Below are 23264 nucleotides of genomic sequence, written 5' to 3' on the forward strand. Positions count from 1 at the left end.
GTTCAAGCCCCCGGCTCCCCATCTGCAGGGGAGTCGCTTCACAGGCAGTGAAGCAGGTCTGCAGGTGTCTACCTTTCTCTCCCCCTGTCTTCCCGTCCTCTCTCCATTTCTCTCTGTCCTATCCAACAACAACCACATCAATAACTACAACAATAAAACAAGGGCAACAAAAGAGAATAATATTTTAAAAAAAGGAAGATGTAATAACAGAGCACAATGATGAGACCCTAACACACATCTCTCTCCCTTCCAGCTGCCAGCCTTCTCTAGCAAACTAAGTTCACCTTCACTGAGCATGGGCCACAGAGGCTGCCATTGAGAGCTCATCACCAGTGTCTGGAGGCCTGGAATATGCTCACTTCCTCCCCCACACCCCAACAAGGCCTGGCAGGCAGCACTAGCCTAGGTTCCTGCTTTGCACAAGAAGAAAGCAGGATCTTACCTCCCAGAAGCTATCACTGGACACTTCTACACCAACAGAATCATCATAAGTGACAGACATCTCTTCAGCAGGAAATGCTTCAATTCAGAGATCGATTCCAAGTGCTGGGAATCTGTCGACAAACCTGTAAAACAAAAGCACATCATCGTGGCTTTAGTTCCTAAAGTGAGAACAAGCCATCTCCATCTCATCCCATTCCCATCACCGCCTTGACTATACAACAATCTAGAAAGTTCCCCTCTAGGTGATAGCAAGTCTATAAATGCTGGGCACTGACATATACACGTACATGACACATATGCATGTGTGTGTTTTCATTAAAATGCAGGTTTCACATTAACAGGTAAACTCAAGCTCTTACTAAAGATTACGGAGCTTTCCAAAGAGCTGTGTACTTAGATCAGCAGGCTGATATGCTACTGAACAATCTTCCTTATCTCTGTGAAAGGGCAGAGATCATGCTGAGGGGAACATGCAGAAGCACTAGAATCCCCACATCTCTGGGCTCTGTGTCCCAGTGTGACCTGCACAGCTGGCAGCGCTAGGTGGCCTTCCAACCTGGGGCAAAACACGAGTGGATATCACCCCCTTCTACACCTGACTCCACTCTCCAATTTCCATCTTGCTCCACTTGTATTGGTCGCTCTCTCCCCACTGTCCCCCAATATAAACAACTCATTTCATCCACTGAAGCCTGAATTCAGACCAGGTAATTCTGACTTTGAGAGAGGCTCAGCTAGAAGCTAAACCCATCATTTCCAAGCAACAGACTCAGACAAGGAAAAGGGGAGAATTTCCCTTGACAGAGGGAAGATGTTGAAGGAGGAGCCCCTCCCCCAATTTATAACCATAAATCACACTGGTGAGATTTATTATTATTATTATTATTATTATTATTATTATTATTTTAATGAAAGAGAGACCAGAGCACTGCTCAGCTCTGGCTTATGGTGGTGCTCAGGACTGAACTGCGACCTTTGGTCATCAGGCATGAGCCATTTTGCATATCCTTTATGCTATCTCCCCAGCCCCAGAATCGTATATATACCTTGGAGTCGCCTTTTCATTCAGACTCAGTCAGACACAGAGAAGGAGAAACACGACAGCAACGGACCTTCCTCTGGTACCAGGGCACCTCCCCTTTGATGTCAGGGCCCGAACCTGGGTCATACATATGGCAAGGCAAGTGCTCCCCCTGCACTGCCTCCCCACCCACACAACCCTCCTCCCATTCCTACCCCTCTCCAGTCCAAGATTCCACGAATTCCTGGTGAAATGTGACTCTATCTTCAGATCAGAAGGCCAGAGGTCTGAAAACATTCCAACTGCCCTAGTCAGAAGAGCCCAGAGCCTCAGCTTAGTGACAGGAGGTTGCAGGCAGAGGCGGTGGAGTGGACAGTGTAATCTACATGGTTACACTCACAAGGGCAAGATTTTGTTCCAGAGACTTCTCCAGAGGTCATCACACTTAATTCTCACGATGCCTTGAGGGGTGGTCTAGAATCCCATAAGGAATATGGGTTCTAGAGTCAGGCTCCCTGGGCTTGAATTCTAGACCCATTACTCAACAGCTGGGCAATAATGGACAAGCTTACCTAAACTCTCGGTGCCCCAGTGTGCTTATCTGTGAGCAAAAGACAATAAGGGAGCCCACATCACAGAATGGCTGTACGGGCCCAGGGTAGAGAGCAGTGCCTGGGCCACAGGAAGCAGCACGGTACAATGCACTGCTCTTCTGCCTGCCACTGCTTGCACCACTTTCATCTTCATCGTGAGATAAAATGATGGATGAGAGATTAAGTAGCACATCCATGGCCACCCAAGTGATGAACAGTGGGGACCACCAATGACACCCATTTGTCTGTACGGTAAGGCAATGTGTTTCCCGCCATATTAAGCTGCCTTCTCAGACCTATCTCAGATTTACGTCAAGTGTCCCATGACCCCAGGTGTAATTACTAACGTCAAGCATTTAATCTGATCCACTGCTGAGCTGCTAAAGGTAAATACAGCACTTACTACATAATCAACAAATTCAAAGGCCAGAAAGGACATATATGCCAAGTATGCAAACGCCGAGACTGGGCAGTCATGTGAGTATCACATACACTGTCCCAACAGCATATTCTCACTGAGAAAACACCAGAGTGGAGGACAAGCTGGCAGGATCTCTGCTCCCTAACTAGAGAGGCAGCACAGCACAGGAACCACTGGGGTACCATACAGTGTGGCCGCGGGTCCTGCTGCCACACTTGACAGTGCCAGCATCCAGCCTGTGCGTGCAGCAGCGTAAGTCTCCCTGAGCAGCTGGCTCTGCTCTGGGCCTCAGGGAACAGCTGTACTTTGGGCTGAGTCAGGCTGGGAAGCAGCCCCAGGAACAGCTACAATGAACAGGTAGATACAGGGAGGAGGGGGCCTGCCTACACAGAGAAGCTGCTTTTATGTCTGAAAAAGCTCACGCAGGGGAACTCGGTTCTCTGCCTGGGTTCAGTCATGTTGACCAGCTCTGCACAATATTAAGCAAGCACCTACTAAACGCAAGAGCCAGGAAGAGGTTGCCTCTGGACTTGGCACAAAAAAGAAAGCACCGGCTTATAGAAGTAAGAAGCTGAGTCACTGGAGATACCCTGGCACGCCACGAAACCAAGGAGCACTGGGCCTGCTGCGAGCCGTGGAGAGGGGGCTGCTCATGCGGACCACGGGTACAAGGAAAGCCCAACTTTTCCTGCCCCCAAAGCAGCAACTTGTTCATTTGCTTCAGCTCTCAGCCCTGGGCCTCACCATGTGTGCTTTCTACGTGGCTCCCCATGAGCACAGCTGCATGAGGGTCAGGCTGAGCTCCCTGACAACCCGTGTAGTCACGGCTCAGTGTTCAGTGACTGCAGTCCAGCTCGACTTCCCTAGTGTGTGCTGTTCAGAGTCTATTTCAGTGCTGAGCTGGGTCCCTCCTGGAGATAACTCGGTTTTCCAGATACCCACTAAATCTAGTAAAAACAAAATTAGAAAGGCAAAAACAATCTTGTAAAATTATTTTCGGGGAAGCAATTATAGAAGCCAGACCTTCCACCTTTTGCACCCCATAATTACCCTGGGTCCATACTCCCAGAGGGATAAAGAATAGGAAAGTTATCAAGGGATGGAATGGAATACAGAGTTCTGGTGGTGGGAATTGCGTAGAATTGTACCGCTCTTATCTTATGGTCTTGTCAGTGTTTCCATTTTATAAATAAAAATTAAAAGAAAATTATTTATGTTCTGACTTTGTAGTTTTTAAAAAATTTGTGACTTAATACTGATTTACAAAAATTGTAAGATAACGGATATAATTCTGCACTGTTCCTACCACCAGAGTTCTGTATCCCCTTTCCCTCCACTGGAAGCTACAGTAGTTCTCCCAAGGTTACAGATATGGGTTGCCTGTTATTTCTATAACTATCTATCTATATTTATATCTATTTTCCCGTGATCCCATCTCTCCTTTTTTTTTTCCTCCAGGGTTATTTGTGGGCTCGGTGCCTGCACCCTGAATCCACCACTCCTGGAGGCCATTTATTCCCCCTTTTGTTGCCCTTGTTGCTGTAGCTTCATTGTGGTTATTATTATTACCATTGTTGATGTTGTTCATTGTTGGATAGGACAGAGAAATGGAGAGAGGAGGGGAAGACAGGGGGGAGAGAAAGACAGATACCTGAAGACCTGCTTCACTGCCTGTGAAGTGACTCCCCTGCAGGTGGGGAGCCAGAGACTCGAACCAGGATCCTTACGCTGGTCCTTGCGCTTTGCGCCACATGCGCTTAACCCACTGCGCCACTGCCCGACCCCCCTCTTTTCTTTTTTTTTAAAATATTTTATTCATTTATTATTGGACAGAGTTAGAGAGACTGAGAGGGGAGGAGGGGGAGATAGAGAGGAAGAGAAACAGAGGACACCTGCAGCCCTGCTTCACTCGTGAAGCCTTCCCCCTGCAGCTGATAGGGACCAGGTGTTTGAACACTATATTGCGTGTGCTTAACCAGATGCACCACCACCTGGACCCCATCTTCTCTTCCTTTCCAAGTCACACCTATGCCTATTACTACTTCCAAATGTCCTTCCTTCCCCGCCCTGCCCCCAACCTGGGTCCTGATGGGGCTGGAGCCCAGAGCCCTCTGTTCATCTTCCCCTATCATTTCTTCCCCACTGGGAGTATGGACCAAAATTCTTTTTGGGGTGCAGAAGGTGGGAGTTCTGGTTTCTGTAACTGCTTCTCTGCTGGACGTGGGCATTGGCAGGTCAATCCATACCCCTAGCCTGTTTCTATTAAAAAGATTTATTCATTTATTTATTTACTTATTGGTAAATGCGTTGCAAACCAGTACTGGTGACCTGTGGAAGTTCTGTATCTACTCCGCTCCACATAAGAGGGCCTGGGGGCTGGAGGGAACTACATAGAAAACATAACCAGTATTAAAACACTAGTTGAGGGAGTTGGGCGGTAGCGCAGCAGGTTAAGCGCAGGTGGCACAAAGTGCAAGGACCCTCCAGCATGAGGCCCTGAGTTCAATCCCCAGCAGCACATGTACCAGAGTGATGTCTGGTTCTTCCTCTCTCCCCTATCTTTGTCATTAATAAATAAAATATTTTTTAAATGGTCTGGTTCTTCTTCTCTCCCCTATCTTTGTCATTAATAAATAAAATATTTTTAAATGGAGAGAGAGATACAGAGAGGGAGAGACACTACAGTAATGAAGTTTTCTCTGGTGCACAGCACCTCCCATGGGAACCTGTGTCCCGTGCATTGCAAGGCACACGCACTACCCAGTGAGCTATCTGGCCTCTTCTTTTTGAAAGAATCAACTGTTAGCTTCATTTGTTTCCTTATTTATCTTTTTTTTTTCCTAAGAAAAAAAAAGATTTATTCATTAATGAGAAACATAGAAGGAGAGAAAGAACCAGACATTACTCTGGGACATGTGCTGCCAGGGATAGAACTTGAGACCAACTGCTTAAGAGTCTGATGCTTTATCCACTGTGCCATCTCCTGGACCACTGTTTCCTTATTTATCTTAGCTGGCGATGAAATATTTGTTTTCATTTTCTTGATGCCTTCCCTTCATTATTTCTTCTGTCTCTGGCTTCAAGTTGTTGTTTTTGTGATTTCTAGAAACAAAAGTTTAGTTCAACGAAGAGCATGTGACAGCAAGCTCCATAAGGAGTACTGGGCCTGTCCCGGCAGAAGCCCTCATCACTGGTGCGTATAAGGTGACTCAGATTCGTAGCCCTGTGCTACTGGCTTAGAAACCCAGCACAGACACAGCTGCTCGCATGCACTCTATTCACTCGGGCTCCACAGAGACCAGCCCCACTGTCACGGGAAGCCCTTCACTCCAGTCGTTCCCACTGCGTCTGCCCAGGCCTTTAGCTCCCTGCCAGCACTTTGTGGCCGTATTTACTGTACTGTTGGTCAGTATCAGCATCAGCATTTTCTTTTAGTGATTACTGATTTACAGAACTGGAAAATAATAAAGGCATAATTCCATACAATTCCCACCACCAGAGTCCTGTGTTCCATCCCCTCCCCTGGAAACTTCAGTAGTTCTGATACAGGCTGATTCTATAATTATCTGTATTTCTCTGTGTGTATGTATATATATTACTACCCCTCGCCCGGTATTTTCAATGGTCCTGCCTTCACTTCTTTTCTAGCTTGCCCCTATTACTAGTACACCTATTACTACTGCCAAGTGTCTTTCCCTTTTTTCCTCTTCTCTCTTAGATAAGCTAAACCGTGCCTGGCTTCCTCTGACGTTTTCTAGATTCGCTTCTCTTTCATTGACTGCACAAAACAAGATTCCTGGTGACAAATGCTTTGGGCCCTGGTGGAGTGGGGGTACAACAGAGCCCTCTGATTTACTTCTATCATTTACGCCTCTGGGGTATGGACCAAAATTATTTTTGGGGTACAGAAGGTGGTAGTTCTGGCTTCTATAATTACTTCTACACAGCACATAGTCATTGGCAGGCCAATCCATAACCCTAGCCCTTTTTTTTTTCCTCCAGGGTTATTGCTGGGCTCGGTGCCTGCACCATGAATCCACTGCTCCTGGAGGCCATTTTCCCCCCTTTTGTTGCCCTTGTTGTTGTAGCCTCATTGTGGTTATTATTATTGTCATTGTTGATGTTGTTCGTTGTTGGATAGAACAGAGAGAAGTGGAGAGAGGAGGGGAAGACAGAGAGGGGGAGAGAAAGATAGACACCTGCAGACCTGTTTCATCGCCTATGAAGCGACTCCCCTGCAGGTGGGGAGCCGGGGGCTCGAACCGGGATCTTTACGCCGGTCCCTGCACTTTGCGCCACATGCGCTTAACCCACTGCGCCACCGCCTGACCTCCCCCAGCCTCTTTCTATCTTTCGCTATTGGGGTAGGGCTCTGGAAAGGTGAGGTTCCAGGAAACATGGTCATCTGCTTAAGAGGATGGCAGGGATGGTCTGGTCTGGTCTTGTCACTGCTCCATCCCAGGACTTAGGAGGCACCCAGATACTCCACCATCTATTTGCAGAATGAATGGGTAAATCTGTTCACCTATGAAAGATGATCCTTCCCTTACTCTGGGCCGAACAGCAGCTAGAAGAACTTGCAGTCACTTCCCATTAATGAAGAGTTTCCCACTCCAGAGGATGAAGAGACGGACCTTAGGGGCAGTCAGGCTACAGGCCCCCTCTGTGTACCTTCGCTGGAAGAGAAGACCTGGGGGGCTTCCTCCTGAGGCCCACATGCTGCTTTCTCTCAGAATGTTCCTGCTTCGTAATAACATTTAGCCTAATGACTCGTTCTGTTTTTTTCTTTCCCTTTCTTCTTTTTTTCCATTTTAGAACAAGTTAAAAGAATCATGTGTGCCAGCTGTACTTACGTAGCTTGTACTTTATGTTTACCTGACACCTGTTATCAGGCCTGGAGGGTAGGAAGGAGGTTATGCCAGCTCCCAGCTTGGGCCAAGGGCAGCCTGTGCAGCCTCATTAACCTGAGTCTGGCGCACCGTCTGAGGAAGCACTCTGACTCACCACTTGACATGCATGTGTGGCAGGGTCACTGGGATCGGGTGGGAACCACTTCTCCTGCACAAGGTCATTCCTGGATCCCCAAATCTCCGGCAGGGGCCTCCCAGAATGTATATGCAGCAAACATCTATCAAGGGTCTACCGTGTGCTGGGCACATGATGGGGCAAAGCACAGACACCTTTCCCGGGAGGTGGGGGGAGGACAGGAGCTTATGCTCAGCATTCTCCTGCTCTCAGGTCTCTGCTTTGTTGCTTACACATCTTCCACAAGATTCCAGGGGGAAAACACTTCCTCTCATGTGATTATCATTTTAAAGTCTCCAAGGGAAGCGAACAGAGAAAACTGTACAGTGCTCCCCTGATGACAAAAGAGCTCACACCAGTCAGCACTCCTCCCAGAAGCACTAGAACACGGAGAGAAGGACTGGAGGGCTCCATTTGTTTTTCTCTGAATTTTAAAAAATATTTATTTATTTTCCTTTTTGTTGTCCTTGTTTTTATTGTTGTTGTTGTTATTATTGTTGCTGATGTCATCATTGTTGGATAGGACAGAGAGAAATGGAGAGAGGAGGGGAAGACAGAGAGGGGGAGAGAAAGACAGACACCTGCAGACCTGCTTCACCGCCTGTGAAGCGACTCCCCTGCAGGTGGGGAGCCGGGGGGGGGGGATTTCTCTGATATTTGTTGAGCATCTGTTTAGCGCAGCACTGAGGGCAGCAGGGCTGAGAGTAAGTGAAATGTTCAGCAGAGCTGGGACCCCCAATCTAGGGCTCCCTCTACCCCCCACCCCCGGCCTTCAGGACCTTCAGGATGATTCTTCCCATCCCTTCACTAGTGTTTATAAGAGAGGAATTCCTCTGTCACTAGCCTCTCTATTAAAGAAATCTCAATAAAGAACACAAGTTTAGAAAAAAATATGATTTCCCATTTGATCTTGTTTTATAGCAACCTGTTCTGTCTGTTAGGACTTTCTTGAAGAGTAGTTTTCCTTTTTTTTAAACCAGAGCACTTCTGAACTCTGGCTTATGATGGTGCAAGGAATTGAACCTGGGACCTTGGAGCCTCAGGCACAAGAGTCTACTGGCATAATCATTATGCTATTTCCCCGCCCTCTTGAAGAATTTAATTATTATTTTATTTATTGGATAATAAATAAAATAAATCCTGCCAGAAATCAAGAGGGTGGGGGGAGACAGGGGGAGAGAGAAACAGAGACATCTGAAGTATTGCTTCACTACTCACAAAGCTTTTCCTCTGTAAGTGGGGCCTGGGGGCTTGAACTAGGTTCTTGCACATTATAACATGTGCACTCAACCAGGTACACCACCACCTGCAACCGCTGCCCCCACCCTTGGAGAATTCTTAGCAGAGTTTATTAGAATTTCCATCTTCTTCCCTGAAGTGTATCTGCTTTCCCCAGGGCTCAGCTCAAAATACAACTTGTCTGTGGTGACTTTGGTCTTACTGTTTCATGGTTTGGGTTTTCACTTTATTGTTATTTACTTAGTGACTGGAAATCTTCAGTTCATGCTTGTGAAAGGGAAACAGGGCTGATGGGATAGGAAGCTGCCTGGGTTCCCTGTGGCCTCTCCTAGAGGCAGGAAGGTGCCTTTCTGCAGGTGGCCTCCTTTAAGGGAGTCTGGGTTTGACGGCTTCATATACAATTAAAATTTTCCCCTTCTCCACCTTATTTCTCAGCCCTGTACAGACTTGGCACTACTACCCTGGCGTGTTCACTCCTACCTGGCATTTGAGGGTTTGTTTTGTTTTGGTTTTGTTTTTTTCCCCCTCAGCCCAGACCCATCAGCCTCCCATTCTGCCGAGGCCCTGCTCCCTGTGACATTTATGTCACTGACTCAGTGTTCCTTCATGGTGCATGTGGGAGAGATGTGTCTGCTTCTCTTGGCTGTTTCAACATCTTTTTTGGGGAAAAAAACCTAAGCTGGAAGAAATGCACAGGGAGTGTGTCTTCTTGTCCTTGCTTCTTCCACTGTGATGGGCCTAACTTTGCCTCAAAGGCTCCTCTCAGCTGCTTGGAGTTCAGGTGGCCACTTCCTGCCCTAGGAAGGTGTAAGAGCTTGTTTCAATGTGTGTGGTGCACAGCGTGGCCCGTGACACAGAAGGGGAACTGGGAACTTATGCAGGAAGCACCCACAGAACACTCCCGATGTGCACCGGGCTCAGAGTTAGCGGGACTCCTTCAGTCATGCTCACTGGTTCATTTCTTTCAGCCTTTTTTTTTTTTTTTTTTTTTTTGATATTGATTCCCTTTTGTTGCCCTTGTTTTATTTTTGTAGTTATTGTTGTTGCTGTTACTGATGTCGTCGTTGTTGGAAAGGACAGAGAAGACAGAGAGGGGGAGAGAAAGACAGACACCTGCAGACCCATCATCCCCACACCTTCTCTACTTTATTTTTCTCTCTGAGCACTTCTTTCCAACAAGCTAAATCATCTACTTGACTGGTTCACTGTCTGCACCCACCCCCACTCCCCCCCCCCCCCAACAAGGTGAGCTCCAGGAGGCAGGGATTTTTATCTGCTTTGTTCATAGCTATAGTCCCAGCCATTCCATAAACGCTTGCTGGATGCATTCAGGATGAGAACAGTTAAATTGGAGTTTACAAGGCAGCTCACGTGACTACTACATTTGCTTTGCCATTCACTAAATCCCACCAGACTTGGGGAAGCTCCAGTGCTGTGGTGGTATCTCTCAACCTCCCTTTGGTAGGACAGAGAGAAATGAAGAGAGGAGAGGGAAATAGAAAGAGAGAGACACCTGCTGACCTGCTTCACCTCTCATGAAGCTTCCCCACTGCTGGTGGGAACTGGGGACTTGAACCTGGGTCCTTGCACATGTAATATGTGCACTAAATCTGGTACACCACTGCCCAGACCGATGTTTTTCCTTCTCTTCCTCTAACCCAGACAAAAAAAAAAAAAAAAAAACCTAAGAGTCTGGCTAACTTTACATAAATGGAAGATCCACAGATGGGAAATAATTGGGGCATTCATGTGAGGATGTTTAAAGTCTAGTGGTTAGAATTCCCCTATAAATATAGCGGTGCATATTAAACTAAGCCACAGACAGGCCTAGCAAGCGTCAAAGGGGATATGGCCCAGTCCCCTGCTGTCCTACCACCAGCCACACAGGAAGTCCTTCTGCTGTACTGTTCCACAGGCTGACCGCTGCTGGGGCCCAGAGACTCTTGGGTCCTTGCTGTCTCGGGTGCAGCTCTGTCTATTTCTGTGTGTGTCCAGTCAGCCCCGTGAGACAGTTAGGGGCTTCCTGCTACTGTCTAGTTTCCAACTGCCTCCTGCAGGTCAGGTGTTCAGAGAGTTAGGCCTGAGATAATGTATCACTGCACCACTAGACAAGCAGGAACATTTTTTTTTCTTCAAAATTCAAGTATCTAGCACAGCTTATTTTGATCTCGGTGATTTTCATCTGGAAAAGTCAACATTCCTCAAAGGAAGAGATAGTGATCAGCAAATAAAATGATTAATATCTCTGGAACACTGTGTAGTGCATTTACTTCAATTACATAAAACAGTTTGTGCACTACAAAATAATGAATTTTAAAGCCCCCCCTACCCCCGGCCAAAGGAAGCACAATGCAACCACAGCTCAGAAAGTCACAGGTCTTGGATGGGAGAGGAAGGGTCCTCCAAAAGCACCCACCAGGAGGAGAGGGAGGGAGGGAAAGAGGGGAGGAGGGAGGGAGGGAGGGAGAGAGGGGAGGAGGGAGGGAGGGGGAGGGAGGGAGGGGGAGAGAGAGAGAGAGAGAGAGAGAGAGAGAGAGAGAGAGAGAGAGAGCCTAGCAAGTTAAAGGTGTTTGCAGAGATTAAAAATATACCCTCTAAACAGACAAAGTTTGAGGTTGCTATGGAAACCATCTCCTGAACCTGACAGGGGATGCTCACAATCTCTTCATGGCACAGAACTGCCCACTGCAAACTGAAGAACTGACATAAGGAAGGAGAATTTTAGGAACTCTCTTAGGACATATTTTACTGAAATCAGACATGACTCAGATTCTTTAATATCATAGCTTGTAAGAAAAGGGAGGGGAAAAACATATCTTATTTTGTGTTAGTCAACACTGAGGAGCAGTCCTTTCTTCCACAGAAGAAATCATCTCAAAGAAGCCTAAGGCAAAACAATTTCTTAAGACTCTGAAATGTTTTATAGTAGTAAAGTTGCTTTCTTATCCTTGGCAAATGCACCAGGACAATATAAAACAAGACTTTCTCAACAGACCAGCTCAGGGGAGCTATTTCGGGGCATCAGACATGGCGATGCTTTGGCTCAGCACAGCACCAGCCCCGAGGCAGACATGTTCCCACTCAGGTGTGATGACTTGGCTTCCACAGCTTCACTCTTTCAGTGCACCTTATATACTGCTAAGCCTGTGACAGTTTCAAGTCCAAGTATCCATTTTCTAGGCTAGCACAGCGCTGTCAAAACCAATGCAAGCTCCAAGTGGTTGGGCTCTGTTCCATCAACCTCCATCCTCTTTACTCAGCACTTTCTTCTGTCATCTACGGCCTGACTTCACTGCAATCACAGCAAATAAGCCATCCTGTAGTCTGCTTTTTATCAACTGCAAAATAAGTATTTCCCTTGTTGTCTCTTTCATCTTCCTATTGCTTTTAAATGGCTCTTCACTGTGGTTCCATACTTTGCTAGGCCAGATACAGCCAGACCTCAGGGTTCAGGTCTTCCCCATCAGGAGCCAAGGTTAGGGGAATGTTATATTATATAACGCTTCTCATTTCTGTTCTGTTACTTCACCAGCATCTCTGACACTCAGGACCTTTAAGATGGTGAAATTTTCAGATACAGTTTAAACAGCAGATTTCACAATGAAGACATGTAGCTCAGTGGTAGAGCACGTGTCCCATGTATGAGAACCTGAGTTTGATCCTTGGCACCAATCAGTTAATCAATCAAATAAAAAAAAAAGTAAGATTTCAATTTGACACCCTCAGTCTATGTTTAATCTAGTTTTCACACCATGAGGAAGGACAGGAACGCACACTGAAAAGCTTAGGAGCAATAATCACCTCCAGACAAATCTTGGCAGAAAACTGTGCCTTTTCAAATACTATATGTTTCATAAGATGAACATGAGAATATTTTAGGAGATGAAACAGTGCCTGCAATATTACACACTAAGAAGAAATGGGCAGAAAAGGAAAAAGAATGAGCGCAAAGGAAGTTTAGTAGAGACAGGTGAGACTCACCATCGCTTCTAGTGCTTCATTTGCTAGCTACAGAAGTCACCTTTGCTATTTATTTTTAAGGAGCTTCAAGTAAATAAACATTTATTTTTTAAAAATTAGGTATGAGCCTTTACCATACACTGCGTGTTTCATGACTTCATTAGACATTGTGTGGAGGTCACTCATTCATTCACATGCCAGCCCGGTCGACCGATGTCCTTTCAACATGGCAGCATGATATACACCTGACCGATGTCCTTTCAACATGGCAGCATGATATACACCTCTGGACACAATTATCACACCCAAGGAACAAAAACGGTGGCAGCGAGAGCTGATACTCCGTCTGTTAGGGTTTCTCAATTCCTGTTTTTGCACTTTTGCAGAATTGTAGGTATAGGATTGGGGAGTCAGGAACTGAGCACATCTAGCCCCTGGCTTCTCAGACCAGAACCCCTTTCTCTTATATATCACCTTTGTTTGCAGTCTGTCATCTCATGAAAGGGCTTTTATCTTCTTGGAAGAGGGTACTTTTTTGTGTGTCCTACTTCCTGGATATTGTCTCTTGCTATAGAAAACCTGTTTCTCTGAATGTCCTTTCCTTGTATTGTTGCTGCTTTGTTGTTGACAAAGCTGAGAGAAGGCGTGGAGAGGTCTATGCTATTTGGCCATCTTTTTTTAAAGAGAAATACACTTGTATAGCCCACATAAACAAAACCAATAAAGTTACACTGAATACCGCTTACTTTTTAATGAGTCATAACTTCTGTAAAGGTCTCTCAGGACCAAAATGTGCAACTGTTTGCCAAATTTGCCATTAGACAGCCTATGGGACTGTGGGCAAGTCTCTTATCTGCTCAGTATCCCACTACCTTCCCCTGAAAAGAGTGCAGGATTAAGCAAACAGACTTCTGTAAGCTTAAAGTGTTTTGTTTTGTTTGTTTGTTTTGTTTTGTTTTGTTTTGTTTTTGCTTCCAGGGTTATTGCTGGAGCTCAGTGCCTGCACCATGAATCCACAGCTCCTGAAGGCCATTTTTTCCCCCTTTTGTTGCCCTTGTTGTAGCCTTGTTGTGGTTATTATTGTCATTGTTGATGTAGTTCGTTGTTGGAAAGGACAGAGAGAAATGGAGAGAGGAGGGGAAGACAGAGGGGGAGAGAAAGATAGACACCTGCAGACCTGCTTCACCGCCTGTGAAGTGACTCCCCTGCAGGTGGGGAGTCAGGGGCTCGAACTGGGATCCTTATGCCAGTCCTTGCACTTTGCACCACGTGCACTCAACCCGCTATGCTACTGCCTGACCCCCGAGCTTAAAGTGTTTTTAAAGAGCCTCCTACTAGAGGAAAGATTATGGAGAAGCTTGAGTGGATTAAAGTCAAGTTATTATAAGAGTGCATTTGCAATGACCTTCACGGCTGCAAAGTGCATTTCCACTCCGTCAGAGCTGAACTATAAAACCACCCCATGAGGGCATTTCTCAGCTTAAAGTCCAGGCCTGAATTTATCCTCAGAGTTCACTGTGAAACCAGACCTAGTCAGTGTGAAACCTGAACTTCCTAAGCTGCAGAATGTAACATAGATACATCAGACAAGGGGCTAATCACCAAAATATATGAAGAGCTCACCAAACCTAGCAACAAAAAAACAAATGACCCCATCCAAAAGTGGGGATAGGATATGAACAGAATATTCACTACAGAAGAGGTGCAAAAGGCCAACAGACATATGCTCCAGGTCACTGGTTGTCAGAGAAATGCAAATAAAGACAATAATGAGATACCACCTCACCACTGTGAGAATGTCATACACCCAAAAAATGACAGCAGCAATAAATGCTTGAGAGTTGTGAGGAAAAAGGAACCCTCCTGCACTGCTGGTGGGAATGTGAATTGGTCCAACCCCTGTGGAGAACAGTCTGGAGAACCCTCACAAGGCTAGAAATGGAACTTCCATATGACCCAGTAATTCCTCTCCTAGGAATACAGCCTAAGGACTCAATCACACCCATCCAAAAAGATATGTGTACACCTATGTTCATAGCAGCACAATTTGTAATAGCCAAAACCTGGGAACAATCCAGGTACCCAACAACAGATGAGTGGCTGAGCAAGTTGTGATACACACACACACACACACACACACACACACACACACGGGAATACTACTCAGCTATTAAAAATAATGAACTCACCTTCTCCAACCCAACTTGGATGGAGCTAGAAGGAATTATGTTAAATGAGGTAAGTCAGAAAGCGAAAGACTAGTATGGGATAATCCCACTCATAAACAGAAACTGAGAAAGAACAGAAAGGGAAGCACAAAGCAGAATTTGACCGAGTTTGGAGTACTGCACCAAAGTAAAAAACTCTGGGGGGAAGGGGGAGGGTAGATTTTCAGCTTCACTATAGGGAGCTGGGGGTAGAGACATAGACCTTTGGTGGCGGGAATGGTGTTAATATGCACCCCCATTAAAAAAAATGAATGGGGGGGCAGGAGGTAGCGCAGTGGGTTAAACACACATGGCTTGAAGCACAAGGACCAGCGCAAGGATCCCAGTTAGAGCCCCTGGCTTCCCACCTGCAAGGGGTTCACTTCACAAGTGGTGAAGCAGGTCTGCAGGTCTCTCCCCCTCTCTGTCTTCCCCGTCTCTCTTGATTCCTCTCTGTCCTAACCAACAACAATGGCAGCAATAACAACAACAACGATAAACAACAAGGGCAACAAAACGGCAAACAAAGCCTCCAGAAGCAGTGGATTCGTAGTGCAGGCACTGAGCCCCAGCAATAACCATGGAGGGCAGAAAAATAATGTAACACAGAATGTCACCTGTGATACAGGTCTTGCCAGATGAATCTTCAAGGTTTAAAGGGAGCCCTAACAACTATTAACACACACATGCATTTTACGAAGCAAAAGTAGTGTGCCAGTAATCAAAGCCCCATACACTGTGATAGGTACTCTGATGTCCCAAGGCTACTCATGGAAGATTCCCGTCATGGCTGCTGGAAAGTCGGTACACGAGTTAGGAGGGTTTGGCGGTATCAAGTGGGAGCAGCATGTCTACAGATGGCTTAGTCCTGCATTCAAAGAATACACTGGAAGAAGGACAATCTCACAAATGACTCCCAGCTTCCCCCTGACGATCAGTTTGTCTTCTTTTCAGAAAAAACAATCATACAGACCATGTATCCAGGCAACTTCTTGCCCAACAGTGTGGCAGCCCCATGAGGGTGACCTACTTCTGGTGGGGATAATGCAAGAGAGTTGTCTATCTTCCAAATCTCATGGCCCACACTCACCACTTCAGCTATGTGACCGCCATGAAAAGCCTTGTCCTCTCCAGCCCTTCCATATCAATCCACCCTGGAATGACCTCTCAGTGCCTGTTAGTTAATGACTAGTCATCTTTCAAGGTCAAATTCAAATGCCCCTTCCTCCATGAAACCTTTTACTTCCAGTCAAAATAAAGCTTTGCTGCCTGACCTTCACTTTGCACCATGTTCCTTTCTTGCAGCACTTACTCAACCTGTGTGGCCTGGAGTCACTATGTATCTGTTTTTACCATAAAAACAAAGGGTACTAAGAGCCAGAACCATACTGTGTTTATTTCTCTCCCAACTGTCACCTGAAGGTAGTTGTATTGAACACGGAAGTCTTACTTTTCCCTTTTGGACCATGACATGACCTGGGAACTGAGCCACACTCAATGCCATGAAAGAGAAGAAGTCTGAATATCTGTTTGACATTATAACACACCTTACCGTCCTGGGTGCCACTTCAAGGTTTGGGGTATAAGAAAACCAAGTTGGGGGTCGGGCAGTAGCACAGCAGGTTAAGTGCACGTGGCGTGAAGCGTAAGGATCCCTATTTGAGCCCCCCACTCCCCACCTGCAGGGGGGTCACTTCACAAGCGATAAAGCAGGTCTGCAGGTGTCTATCCTTCTCTCCTCCTCTCTGTCTTCCTCTCCTCTCTCAATTTTTCTCTGTCCTATACAACAACAATGACAATAATAACAGCAACAATGATAAACAACAAGAACAACAAAAGGGAAAAAAATAGCCTCTAGGAGCAGTGGATTCGTAGTGCAGGCACTGAGCCCCAGCAATAACCCTGAAGGCAAAAAAAAGAAAGGAAGAAAAGAAAAAGAAAACCAAGCTGTCCCAAGGGGCCGGGTGGTGGTGTACCTGATTACGTGCATATGAGTACTAACCACAACAACCTGACCAAGGATCTGGGTTCAAGCACCTGACTCCCCACTTCAGGAAGGGCCACTTCACAAGTTGTGAAGCATGTCTGCAGGGCTCACTCTCGCTCTCTCTCTTTCTTCAAAGATTTTATTTATTTATTCATGAGAAAGATCAGAGGAGAGAGAGAGAGAGAGAGAACCAGACATCACTCTGGTACATGTGCTGCCAGGAATTGAACTCAGGACCTCACGCTTGAGGGCCCAGTGCTTTATCCACTGCACCACCTACTGGACCACCACATGTCTTAACTTTCTCCCTCTCCATCTCCCCTTCCCTCTAAATTTTTCTTTGTCCTATCCAATAACATGGAAAAAATGGCTGCCAGGAGCAGTGGATTCGTAGTGCTGGCACCAAGCCCCAATGATAACCCTGGAGGAAGGAAGGAAGGAAGGAAGGAAGGAAGGAAGGAAGGAAGGAAGGAAGGAAGGAAGGAAGGAAGGGGAAAACTAAATTCTCTCTACCTCAACCCTATAGCCAAACCACACAGCAGCACCGGGTCCCTCTCCAGATCACACACCTGCTGACTCTCATGTGTTCCTGTGTCACCCAGCATAGGTGAGGCATCGCTCACTGCTGACCCAGGAAGTACAGGAGCATCCTCATTCACACCCTGCACAAGGAGGAACATTACTGAGTAAATGAACTTTTTAGAGTGACCACCTTTCTTATGTTTAAATTAACATAACTGAAATATTTCAAATGTGTTGTTGTAAGCCTGAGAACAGGCCACACTTAAAGAACAAATAGTGGGCCAGGGAGGTGGTTCAGCAGTTCAGTGCTCACCCTGTGTGCATGAGGCCTGAGCTCCATCTCCAGCACCTGTATAACAGAACTGTGCTGTCTCTTTCCCTCCGAAACAAGCAAACAACATGCTGCGTAATAAATGGCTGCCAGGAGTAGTGGATTTGTAATGCAGGCACTGAGCCCCAGCAAGAACTCTGGAGGCTAAATAAATAAATAAATAAAATAACAAGAATCCCCCTTGGTTTGGGTTATCGAGTCTTTCACTCTGGTTTGAGTCGATGGACATTTTAAGAACTATGAAAGGAGATTTTGAAAGTTCAAATTCAATAATAGATTTATCTAGCAGTAACTTATTTTCCTTACTGACACTTCTAGCCTGACAAACATGTTATGGGTACATTATAGCAAGTCCTCAAACAACATTACTTTGTTCAGTGTTGCTTCATTATAACACGGGGGGGGGGGGGAGGGAGAACCCTACTAAGTGTCACTAAACAAAAATTGTGACTTGAAGACCTGGTTTTGTTATTCATTATTGTGTTTAAGGTCACAATTTCCAAGAATTATCATCAGCATTATGAGATCTTAGTTTAGACTTTAATCTGAACTAGTATTCAAGTTCCTGGTATAACATATTCTTTGTAAATTAAATATATTTACATATGTCTCTTTGACTTAAAAATGAAAATGTTGAATGATTATTCAAGTAGTGATCAGTCATTGTTGATTCACGGGCAACATGTGAGAGGTTATAACCATTAACTGAACAAAAATATTGAGTCTGGTAGAGAAAGAGAAGGAAAAAAGGTGAGTAGGACTAAACAAGGACAGCTGTGAGACAAGGATATAGAGAAGGCCATTAAAGGGCACTAAAGATAGTCGAGCTGTGAGCAGTGCAATGCTGCTTTCCAAGGCTGCCTGGGGCCACGATCCCACAGGCAGAAGCACTTGAGAGAACAGATGGTGAGTGAATCCCGGCCCTATGGGTATTTGGATGCACCTGCCAACACCCATGGCTAGCGGAGAAGCAGTTACAGAAGCCAGACCTTTTGCACCCCAAAATAATTTTGATTCATACTCCCAGAAGGGGAAGATAACCAGAGGAAAGATGGAGGGACATTTGGATGTAATAATAAGTGTGGGGAGGGGGGGTCGGGCGGGAGCACAGTGGGTTAAGCGCACGTGGCGCAAAGCACAAGGACCAGTGTAAGGATCCCGGTTCGAGGCCCCGGCTCCCCACCTGCAGGGGAGTTGCTTCACAGGCAGTGAAGCAGGTCTGCAGGTGTCTATCTTTCTCTCCCCCCCCTCTGTCTTCCCCACCTCTCTCCATTTCTATCTGTCCTATCCAACAATGAACGACATCAACAACAACAATAATAATAACCACAACAAGACTACAACAGCAAGGGCAACAAAAGGAGGGAAAATGGCCTCCAGGAGCAGTGGATTCATGGTGCAGGCACTGAGCCCCAGCAATAACCCTGGAGGCAATAAAATAAAATGAAATAAACTCTGGTGGTGGGAACGGTGCACAGTTGTACCCCTATTATCTTGTAATTCTATAAATCAATATTAAATCACTAATTAACAAAAAAACAGCCCTATCACAGTCTATCGTGACAATCATGGGTGAGTTACTAACCTCTCTATATGTCTGTTTCCTCAGCTTGATAATGAAACTCTATTTCTGATCCTTGGAAGTGATGGGCAGCAGATGAAACACCTCAGCTGAGGGTGGAGGCAGCTGCTGTAAGCAGGCTGCTGAGGAAGTCAGTACAGACAAGAGACACCACACTGATCTTGAGCAACCAGTGGGGGAAGGGTGGGAGCAGGGCCTCCGGACAGGAGTTCTTCAGGAAGAGGCAGGTTGGAGTGGAATTCCAGGACAGGCAAGTCAGAGTTAACAGGATCAGCTAGAATTCGGAGAATGAGACAGTAGGGGCTAGGTGCCCACCCTGAAACAGGAACAGCAAGAGGGACAAGGGAGGAACTGGTGTCACATTTTATACAAAAATCCCCATGTGGTTACAACTTGATGAGTTTCTCACACTTTGTAATCTTTTCACTGCTGGTTGGGTTGAAAACTACCTATACACTATTGATAGCTACATTTTTTATATGACAGTGTCATGCAGAAATCACCTTGCTATTATTAACTGGAGTATATTCACATATAAGACCTTTCTTTCAAAAGAGCTCAGAAAACCTCACAGAACCCCACACTTGAAGGTATGCAGGTGGTATTTAGAACTCTAAAATTCTAAAATGAAAACAAAAGTTTAACATTTTCTCAAGGAACCCAGTGGTAGCTAGACAGAACATCAAGCCTCACTTCCAAAGGTAGCTTTAATAGGCAACCTTTCAAACTATTCACATTATTTCATTTATCTATTCCAAGTCCTTCTCACCCAGTCCCATCCTGACCAGGCTTGCCCTCCTTGCCCACACTCTTATACTCTGGACTGTTGGCCCCCTGCTGATCCGGCCATAATGACAGGCCCACAGCCCCTTCAGCACACTAAGCTCATTCCTGCCTGAGTCTCTTCACGTGCCCTTCCCTCAGCATGGCCAGCTCTCACACCACGGGGGCCACTGTCCACAAGTTCCCAGAGGAGCTTCCCTGACTGTCCACTCTAATCACCATAATCTCTACCTACCTGCTTTTCTAGTCTTTCTCTTTCTTTCAAAGAAAGAAAGAAAGAAAGAAGTAGCAAAGTAGAGAGGAAGAGAGGCGGGAGGAAGGAAGGAAAGATACTATAGCACTGAAACTTGTCAAAGTGCAATGGAGGGTTGGTTTGAATCTGGGCCACATAAACGACAAATCTGGCACTCTCCCAGGTGAGCTGTTTTGCTGGCCCTTCAGTGTGCGTGCGTGTGCGTGTGCGTGTGCGTGTGTGTGTGGCCAGGGCATCATGTGTGTGCAATGTTGCTAAAAACAGAGACAGAGACACCACAACACTGAGCACCATCAGGTGCCATGACACTCCTATGGCTCTAAACTAGGTCGAAAATGTTAAGGTATGCACCCTATCTGGTGAGCTCTCTCTGGCTCTTCAATGCTTCTTACGGAGATGGCATAATGGTTATGCAAAAGACTTCTATGCCTGGGGCTCTGAGGCCCCAGGTTCAATCTCCAGCACCACCATTAGCCTGAGCTGAGCAATACTCTGCTCTCTGTGTACCACTCTTTTATTAAAAATAAATAATAAAGAAAAAAAGTTAATTCTACAGAGACAGACTGTCAGTCAGGAGACCGTACCACCTGGTGCTTCCTGGGTCACCTTTAGAGCACCCAGAACCACGGGTTCTATTTTGGCTTTGTTCTTCAAAAGGGGGTCCTCTCTGCAACAGAGGAAGCAACTATGTCAGGAGATACAGCACACTTTAAATTCTCAAGTATCAGGAGTTGAAATTTCAGAACTTTTGCCAAGATGCACCTGCAGTAAACATACCCAGCACCTCCTTGAATCTCACAGTTTGTGCTAGAGGAAAATGGTGACTCCTGAAAATAGTTATTCCTAAAAAGTGGGAGAGGTCGCGACTTGAAGAAGTTGAAAACGAACTATTTTCTACCATCCCAGCTTGCTCTGGGACTTCCAGTAAGCCCTGGACACCTCTTTAAGAAATGCCCATCTCTCAAAGCAATGAAAGGCAGACATGGTTCTCTTTGGATAATCCTGGATTCTAGTAGGAGAGAGCAAGACAAACTTTGCTAAGACCAGCACTGTTTTCCTTTTGACTGCAGATTCTTGAAACAAGAGATCTGCCCAGAATGGAAGCCCCAGTCAAGTCCAGGAATAAATGAGAAAATAAATAAAAGCAAGAGAACAGACAGACATGCCAGCTTGAGGAGAACCAAAAGTCTGCTGGGAACCTGAAGCAAACTGTCCAAGTATTCTTAAAATTCCCAAGCAGCGGTCTATCTAGCCTGCACAATCAACTGTGGGACTTGCACAGAGACGACTCCAGATGACACAGGTCTCCTGCGTGGGCTGCCAGTGACAGCCCCCACTTGCCCCACCCGCTCCACTGTCTTCACAGAACCAACGTTTGCCTCTTCCCAACATGAGGAAAAACTAACTTTTAATTTGGAAGGAAATGCTACCACAGCTGGAGAAAACATTCTTAGATATTGTGAAGAAGCTATTCCGATTCTAAAGGATTATAAATTTCATGTTCATGTGTGTGGAAGCATGGACAAGCAGATTTGAGGAAATATTATGGAACCATGGTAACAGAAACCACTGTACAAACTCTAGCTAAACAGAACTGCTTAAAAATAAACCGGATACTAAAATACCAGCAGAAAACTACAATGACTCACAGAGCTCCCTGTAACCCCTGTGAGAACAGCCAGTTCTTTGACAGCCTTCCAGGCTTTTTCTCCATTGGAGTTATGTGAGAAAACGACAGTGACGAGAGGCTTTGAAACTGCGCTAATTCTACCAAGAAGCTGATACAATTAAGCTCTTACCTGTTTTAGATTTTGATGGAAATGTAAATTCATGGGGAGAGAATTGTTTGGAGGCATATAATAAAAAGCCAAACTAAATCTAAAAAGCATACCTCAGGCTCCTGAGTGTGTCACACAGAGTGGAATCTACAGTACGTGCTCTCCCACACTTTCAAGGCACTTTGAAAGACATTTCCCTTTTCGTTGTTAGGAAGTATGCTCCCCTACCCATACCCCAGACCCCAACTCCACTGCGTGTCCTCTGACAACACTGATACACCTCTTGTGTGGAGGCTGCAGAAGACCAATTCCTTGGTCTCCACCTCAGGGCACCCCACCCAGGCCTGCTCTACCTGCGGACCCTGAGGCAGCCCTTCCCCACACGCTCTTCATTATCCTGCCAGACCCAGGGTCACCTCTAAGGAGCCCTGCTCTTGCAGCCTTGCCTGGACTGTTCCAGAATAGTGCTTCCATGGTGCCACTATTTGCTATCTTCCCGCGTCCCCAAGAGGCTTTGAGCTCCTGGGGAGTGCTGGTGGCCATCACAAAGGAACGGATTTCTCAGCAAAGTGGAGTCCAGGAGGTGCTAGGTGCTGCTGCTGGCGGGTCATCTGTGCTTTTACCACCCAACATGTTCTCAGAATTGCCACCTTCCCTGCCATACTCACTGGACCCCTTCTCTCTTTTCCTCAAAAAACGAAGTGTTATCTTGCATAAGCAGTCACTCTTTTTTTTTTAAAGATTTTTTAAAATTTATTCCTTTTTGTTGCCCTGTTGTTTTATTGTTGTAGTTACTGATGTCGTTGCTGTTGGATAGGACAGAGAGAAATGGAGAGAGATGGGGAAGACAGAGAGGGGGAGAGAAAGATAGACACCTGCAGAACTGCTTCACCACTTGTGAAGCGACTCCCCTGCAGGTAGGGAGCCAGGGGCTCGAACCGGGATCCTTACACCAGTCCTTGTGCTTCGTGCCACATGTGCTTAACCCGCTGTGCTACCACCCGACTCCCAGCAGACACTCTTATACACGTCCGAGGACCCAGCCTGGACATATTACATACTCACCTACAGTTTTGCCTGAAGTCAGAGCACTGAACTGTATTTGTGAAAAAGTTTTG

The 23264-nt window shown here is 46.1% G+C and overlaps 1 protein-coding gene across 4 annotated transcripts in view; it reads right to left on the reverse strand.

Moving 5' to 3' along the window:
- The window catches only part of PACSIN2 (protein kinase C and casein kinase substrate in neurons 2), a 121993-nt gene that overhangs the window by 39543 nt on the left and 59186 nt on the right, over positions 1 to 23264 (reverse strand). For 3 of the 4 annotated variants that reach the window (XM_016188310.2, XM_007523446.3, XM_060189092.1), the window contains exon 2: positions 443 to 566. The exons of the other annotated variant lie outside the window; for it this stretch is intronic. In XM_016188310.2, coding sequence (XP_016043796.1) covers positions 443 to 502 — 60 coding nt within the window. In that variant the 5' untranslated portion in view covers positions 503 to 566. The remainder of the gene's footprint in view (positions 1 to 442; positions 567 to 23264) is intronic. 4 annotated transcript variants of the gene reach the window in all.

Source organism: Erinaceus europaeus, chromosome 4, assembly GCF_950295315.1.
Source record: "Erinaceus europaeus chromosome 4, mEriEur2.1, whole genome shotgun sequence".
NCBI classification, from domain to species: domain Eukaryota; kingdom Metazoa; phylum Chordata; class Mammalia; order Eulipotyphla; family Erinaceidae; genus Erinaceus; species Erinaceus europaeus.